General features: G+C 38.0%; 1 protein-coding gene across 1 annotated transcript; it reads left to right on the forward strand.

Moving 5' to 3' along the window:
* Positions 1 to 1437: 1437 nt before the first annotated feature.
* LOC127793505 (transcription factor bHLH62-like) lies at positions 1438 to 4466 on the forward strand. Its single transcript, XM_052324253.1, has 7 exons — positions 1438 to 2638; positions 2742 to 2978; positions 3078 to 3143; positions 3216 to 3284; positions 3370 to 3441; positions 3583 to 3774; positions 3893 to 4466. Exons 1-7 carry the CDS (start codon positions 1724 to 1726, stop codon positions 3968 to 3970), a joined length of 1629 nt encoding a protein of 542 aa, XP_052180213.1. The 5' UTR covers positions 1438 to 1723; the 3' UTR covers positions 3971 to 4466.
* Positions 4467 to 7971: the final 3505 nt, after the last annotated feature.

Raw genomic sequence — 7971 nt, forward strand, 5'->3', positions numbered from 1 at the left:
ATTCTATACAAGTGTATAAGATAGTAAAATTAAATCTTTCTGAATGCAAAATCAACAAAAAATTAATAAATAAATAATTTTGCGAATTTGAAATTTGTTTATTCAAATAATTAAATTATTAATTGTAGAAAATATTTAGATTTGAGTTCAAAATCATTCTAGCTAATGACACTACTTATATTTCAAATCACTTTTTCTTTTTTCATTTTTTATTTTTTGCTGAATGTTCAAATAAACCCATTAATTCTAATCTTAATGTCATTTTTCAACTTCAAAAAAGAAGAAGAAGAAGAAAAGCTAAGGTCAAATAAAGACCCTTGGTTGCAAAATCTTCTTGTGGGTTGTGGAGTCTTTTGGGGCTTGGAAGTTAAAAACAATGGCAATGTCTAGGACACATGCCACGGGCAATTGAAGCAAGCAATATATGGTGTGCATATACAACATTCCAGGAAGGCAATAGTATGATGAACGTACGTTGTTAATAGATTACAATAATAATGATAATAAGAATAACAATAGTATAATTATTAAGATGCTTAGAACTAATTAATTAGAAGTAGTGGAGGTTGAGTTGAGGGATGAGGCAGGCAGGCAGGCAACTGGCAAGAAGGGAGGGGGGAGTCAATCGAATTTCTTATGGGAATCCGACAGAAACCGGTTTAACCGGAGAGGGCTGGAAATTTAATGCAATGATTGACCTGCTCCAAGCCCAACCAAGCCCATCACTTTGAAAAAAAAAAAAAATCCTTTTGTAGCTTGTAAATTCCATTATATTCTCTTCTTTATGGGTTTTATTATTCATTTTTATGCTTTCTTTCATCGCAAGAAAACAACAAAGTTTAATTCAAAATTAACCGCCTCCCTCTGCTCCATCTCTAAGACAAAATAAATTCCTAATTTATTATTTACTTTTGACTTTCATCCAAGGAGACTCGCCCCTTCCTTCCAGGCTAATCATATTATGAGACCCTTTTAATATTATTAACTGAAAACAGTGAAATTAATTCTGTTAAAAAAATTAATTTGGAAATTAACTTTTTGGTAACATTGTTTCTTTCTTTCTTTCTTTTATGGCACATAGATAGCATGTTGAAAAATAAAACCCAAATTTCAAAAAAAAAAAAAGAGTCCAGACTGCTGCGGTGAGCTGAGCCTAGGAGTTCGGTTGATGGTAATTTCAAGAGAGGGGAAAGGACATTTTGGTGCTTTGACGTTCAAGGCCCGGCATTACCCCACCCTTTCTCTCCCTCCCGCTTTTTACGGACAGAAGGAGAGAGAGAGAGAGAGAGATAAAAAGTAACATAGCTGATAGATAGAAAGACAAAAGTAATGGCATCCACAAAGGAAGAAAACATAAAAAAAAAAAAAAAGTCAAACCAGCCGTTTCTTGTTTGGCTATATAACTTGACACAACCCAACCCGAAGCCTCTCCCCCTTCTTCTTCTTCTTCTTCTTCTTCCCCCTCCTCCTCCTCTGCATTTGATTGATTTTGCTTTTTCAGCACCCAACGCAATCTCCCCCTCGCTAACCACTGGCACCCCAGCCCCCACCATCAAAATGCCATCATCAATCATATTGATTGAGCTGAACCTTTCCCCCACCCACTGACTATACTTCTTGTCCTCTGCTTCTTCTTTCTTCTTCTTCTTCTTCTTCATCCACCAACAGCTTCAAAAATTCATTGTCATTCTCGTTTGCCCCCCCTTTTTCCACCAGTTCCACCATGGAGAAAGGCTACTTCATCAATGATGGCATTCCATTTCCACCCCCATTCCACATGGAGCCTGCGCCTACTACTGCTATAATTCCCACTTGGGACTCAGCCCCGCACCTGAATTGCTCGTCGGGCCAATCCTCTGCCGCTTCTTTCTTCAACAACAGCTGCAACTGGGACGACAAATCACGGCACCACTTCGACTCTACCCTCAGCCCCATGGTCTCCTCTACCCCAGCTTCCACTAACAGCTTAGCAATCCGGGAGCTAATTGGAAAGCTCGGCGACATTTGCAACTACGCCGACATCTCTCCTCCTCCCCCTCCCTTGCTGGCCAACAATTCGCGTTTGAGTTCACCCTCTAAGCAGCTACATTTGCCCCCGATTATGGACCCTTCTTGCGCTTTTCTGAAAGAAAACTTGGGCAATCCGATGTCCCCCAATCTGCCAGCACTTTCAGGCGATCCCGGGTTTGCCGAGAGGGCAGCCAAGTTCTCCTCCCTCGGAAGCAACAGTTTCAATGGCCGCATGACCCAATTGGGATTGAACAACAACAACAACAACAACACTGAATTGCAATACAGATCTAGTCCACCCCTGGGCAGCGCCAAGCTGGCTAGAGTTTCAAGTAGTCCTTCTCTCAGGGCATCCGGATCTCCGATGGCTACTCAACAAAACAAGACTTTTGCACAGACCCAAACGGAAATGTTCCGGTCAACTAATTGTTCAGACACAAAATTCGGTGGTAAATTAGCCGATGAATTCCCCAGCAGTTCCAATCAGGGGTCCCCTGTTTCTCAGCAAAACGCAAACGGTGAAACCGGGTTAACAACTCCAAGTGATTCGAATCACAGGAAGAGGAAAGCAGTTTCCAGAGGAAAATCCAAGGAGATTGCTACAGCCCAGCGTACTAATGACGCAAAGGTATATTCATTTCAATTGCCAAGCAGACTCAGCTGAAAAGCCAAATTTTATTTGTTTCTTTTTTCATTCAGTTGAGAATTCCACAAACTCTGTTCTGCTCCAGGTAGCAGGGACAGAAGATAACCCGAATTCAAAGCGATGCAAATCTACTGGAGGTAATAGGAACGAAAATGGCTGTGGAAATACAGAGGAAGAAACGAAAGGGTTGGCTGACGGAGCAGGGGATAAGGATCAAAATCAAGTAAATGCAAACCCAAGGGCTCCTGAGCCTCCAAAGGACTACATTCATGTCAGAGCAAGAAGGGGCCAGGCTACCGATAGCCATAGCCTTGCAGAAAGAGTAGGAATTATATCCCAGTTCAAATTAATTTTCTTCGGCTTCACAGGGTCTAGTTAGCATATTAACGCTTTGCCCGCATATCTATCTCTATACGGCCAGGTTAGACGGGAGAAGATCAGTGAACGAATGAAGCTTCTCCAAGATCTTGTTCCAGGATGCAACAAGGTGAGCTGAAATGTTTCCAGGAAGAATGGTGAACATATTATATCTAACTTGGCATTGCTAATCTAATTGTAGGTGACTGGAAAAGCACTTATGCTTGATGAAATAATAAACTACGTGCAATCATTGCAGCGTCAAGTTGAGGTAAATTAGGACTAAATTTTTATTATTATCTTCCATAATTGAGTTCCATTGTTTGACAAGCCGGCACTAATTTTGTTCGATGCAGTTTCTATCAATGAAGTTAGCTTCCGTGAATCCAAGATTGGATTATAACTTGGACAGTCTTTTCTTGAAGGATGTAAGTAAAGGATATATAATTAGGCATATATATATATGTGTGTGTGTATAGTTGCGGTTGCATTCTTGTATCTACCCTCCGTCCCTGCTGTGATTTTCCTAATTAATTGGTCTTTCTGGGCCTACGGATTTTGTATTGCAGGTATTTCAGACCCCTCCTCCTCCTCCTCCTCATCCAATAAAATCATCTCCTTTCTTTGGACAACAGCAGAGCCAGGAAATTCCACAAGCTCGCACCAATGGGGCATTGACACAATCCTCGGTGAACCCTATAAACACCCCTATAGGCCGAAACATTTGCACTCAATTACCTCTGGCTGAAGAATTTGGCCAGGTATTTAACCAAAATATTCCTGTACGTAATTTCTAAAAACAATTAATATTGAGAGGAAGCATTGGCCAGGGAAAATTTTTGGTCGTCTAATTCAGCTTGCTCGAAATTATTAATACAGTTTCCAGCTTTGTGTGAAGACGACCTGCAAAGCATTGTTCAGATGGGGTTTGGCCAGAATGGGAACCTCGACATCTGATTCTCATATGAAGATTGAACAGTGATAACCCTTGCGGCCCAGAAGAAAAAGGAAGGCTGCTGTACATAGGAAGGAGAGAAATTCATTAATCTGATCAGCTCGATCGAATCAAGACGACGCACGGCACGGCACCTTTTTTTTCCTCTTACAATTGATCATTTTCTCTTAATCAGGCATTGGGGCTTCCTTTTTTTTTTTTGGGGGGGGGGGGGGGGAGGAGGAGGCTGGTTTGTTACAGCATCCAATGCCAATTCCTTAACCAAGTGATCTGTTTTTTATGATGAATAGTAGTTATATATGGCATTGGGAGCCAGCCACATGTAAGATACATATTTGTTAGTAGGAAGGAGGGAGGAAAAATTTCAGTAGCTTCATTTCTTTTTCCAACCAATTCCACATTTGTCGTACTACTGCGGATGATTGAAATCATCACACGCGCGCGCACACGCACATATATCAGTTTCAACAAGATTTATCGTGATCTCCTTCACCACTCATAAACGTTTACCATAAAAAAATATTGTCATATATACTTGTGCTCTGTTAATAGCGTACCTAAGCGGGATAATGCTGTAAACAGCTAGCAGTGTTGTGTTGTGCTAGTGGGCTCCCCCCTCTCTGTTAAAAGTCCAACCTGAATTCAATTATGATGAACACTTTGGTTTGAGCTAGCTGGAGTACTCAGTCAACCACAATTTCTGGCAATTCCTGGGCTCCTGTTACTGTCACAGATTGGCCAGAGATGGAAGCTTCTGCTCTCTTTTCACTGTGCCCCCCCAGAAGATGCCAATCAATGATATAATTCATTTGATTAGTATAAACTTAAGCAAAAACAAAACAAAACAAAGAAATAAAAAAGAGTTAAATATATGAACATCAAAAGAATCCCAGGTTGGCAGTGGTGAGATTCTGACTAGACCCATTGGATCTGTGGCTTTAATGTCTCCATCAACCTTTTATAAAATATTATTGTGAATAAGGAAAGGCTGTGTAGTGGAGCTCTGCCATCAAAAGATGCCCTTAAAAATTTTGATTAATCATTTCACAAGAGGTGGTTAGTAAAAATCCAGTTTCTAGGGTTTAACAAAAGATTTCTCCCTTGCAGCTTTCTTCTTATCTTATTCATACTTGTATTATTGGCCCTGCTTCGTTTTAGCCTAATTTAAATTATCAGAAAGATTCTTTCGAAATGATATTTTGCATACAAGAGTTAAAAACCATCAGATTTTTAATACATGAAGGGATTAGGTGACACAGACAGCCTTGTCAGGAAAGGCCAAAATAAATAAATAAGAAAGAGGCCAATCATATCACAAAACGTGGCCAATGGCCGTGTTTATCTTTTGCCTACAAAAGGTGAATTTCCTCGCCTTAAGAGCTTCACATATTGTCTCGCGCATGCGAGAGGCGTTAATCATGATATACGGTGGTGTATCAGGTAGGAGACACAGTGCATAGTGCCCACAAGAAGCCACCTCATAGGAGAATGAAACTCTCATACTGCAACTGTCATGACTCGAACCTGCATTTTTGTCTGCAATCTGTTACTTGACTGCCATCCGTGCTACGCCCGTGGGGGCATTCATCCTCCTCTTTCTTAATTCATTTTAATTTGGTTCCAGTTTGTCAAAGGAAACTAGTAATTATGGATTTTAAATCCAACTAATCACAAACCGTCCATGAAAGCACAGCTCATCTGAGTGACCAGTAGCATGTACAAGGAATTAAAGATCCTTCACGGTGAAGATTGCTCACGCCCACAAACAATGAATGCTCTGTGATTGAAATTATGCCCAGACTGTAACTTAAAAAATATAGGAAGGACATTACATATGATATATATCAACTTAATTAATAATAATAATAATAATTAAATCTTTAATTTTATAAAGTAACTTCAATGTTGCATAATACTTACAGTGGAGCATCTCTGGCTTGGAATGTTTATTTATTTATTCATTTAAAAGGGTTATATCTGCGTTACCCTAGTTGGGTAGCTCATCTCATCTCATTTGCTTTCTCTTTTTCTTTTACATATTCCAGGCATCTAAAGAATGTGGGTTGCAACTGGGAAAACTCGTTAGATTATTTAATTATATGTCAAAAAATGGGTGTCCCTGTTCAAAGCATTTATATATATACACACACACAGTGTGTTGGTGGGGGGGGTTTATAAAAGATGCAAGAGAATAGGGGTGCATAGCTACCAGCTCAATGATCATGATTACTTGGAACACTGCTCAATTAATCACCTTTAATAATCTATTTTGCTGTTTTCCTCAATAACACAGTCATCCTATGCTACAAATGTTAGCTATTGACTGTGTCGGCAACAATTTTTTGCTTAAAAGATTTTGTGGGTGGCAAGTATGTACATTGAAATAGAAAAAGAAAGAAAGAAAGAAAGAAAGAAAAGTAAACATGCACCATACATGTATAGGTGCCCTATACACAATTAGGTTCTTCTTTATACGAAAAGTGGTGCATGCATGCCTATGCCTATCCAGGCTGCTTAGCATGGTTGTGACTTTTCTGTTCTCTTTCCTTGTTTTTAAAATTGATAATTATAATAATATATAAAATTACTCAAATATATAAGTTTATTTTCATATATAGTAATTAAAAACGATATATATTAATACTTGGAATAATTGTTGTTTAAAAAATTAGCTTTCAAAAGTTAGTTAAATCACCCAACTAACTTGAAAAATTAATTAGAAAACTACTTTTAAAACTATATATATAAACGAGCAAATTAAGTTACTAAAATGCTGAGATAACACAACGTCGACAAAACTGAAATGAAAATAAAAAGCACTGCTGGCGGGGCGATAGTAAGAATAATTAAGGAGCAGCTGGTACTGGTAGTAGGGTAAGATCGATATTAAATAATGATTAATGTTAAGGGGGGTTGGGTACGTTGGGTTTTCTTTTCTTATTTCTTTATTCCTAGCTTTATAATTAAAATTAATAATTTGTTGAAGGGCCATTGCCACCATCATTTGATTCAACAACCATGCACTTAACTCATTCTATCCAACTCAAACTGTAGCAGCCGCCGGGTTTGCTGCTTCTGTTCTGCATATATTATATTATGCATTTCAATGCTCTTTTTCTCTCTCCCTCAGCTCAACTAAAATTTGGCCTTTTCGTATCTCACATCTCATAACATATATAATTCATTCATTTTTTTTAATATAATATAACGAATTAATGTCTTCCACAATTCATTATCACACCTGAATTTCCATATGATTTAACTCATTTTCAATCATTTATCCCAACCCAAACAAAGCCTGACAACTCATGCCAATTAATGTATCTTAATTTTGATGGAAACTTACTCCGGTTGCCTTGATCGTATATAGTTACTTAGGTTATGTTTTGAGAGAAATTAGTAATGAGTGGGAAAATTGGAATATTCCAATATACAAAATAGAGTGAGAGTTGGGTTGTTGGGAATGGTGAATAGTCTGGATTCAAATTCACTTATTGTGCACTTATTGTGGATCAGACTCAGATTTATTTTTTCTATAAAAGATTATGAAATTGAGTGAGGAAGACCCTTGCAAAAAAGACGTCTCCAAAGAGAGAGAGCGCATTCAATACTTTGACATTTTCTTCATATAGCAACTCAAACTTTTTATTATTTAGATTTTAGATTTGTATTTTCGAGTTAATTTAACTCATGTATTTTAACATGAATAGAGTGTAACGTGTATTTTGTCATCTCATTTTATCTTTTTTTTTTACACAAAAATTAAATTAGTTTAAAAATACAGAGTATATGCTTAAAACCAAAGTATATGCTTGACATTAAGCTATATACAACGGTAATCAAAACATATGGCAAAAGAAGTGAGAGTGAAGATTTCAGCAAACACAAGTATATTACTGTATATAGGGAACAAAATCTTGTCCGTGCATAATTCCCATTCAATACCTTTGTAATGACTGCAGTATTGAAGCATATTGGCCATGATTTAAAACCAGGATTTAGC

Source organism: Diospyros lotus, unplaced genomic scaffold (assembly GCF_014633365.1).
Source record: "Diospyros lotus cultivar Yz01 unplaced genomic scaffold, ASM1463336v1 tig00011203, whole genome shotgun sequence".
NCBI lineage: Eukaryota > Viridiplantae > Streptophyta > Magnoliopsida > Ericales > Ebenaceae > Diospyros > Diospyros lotus.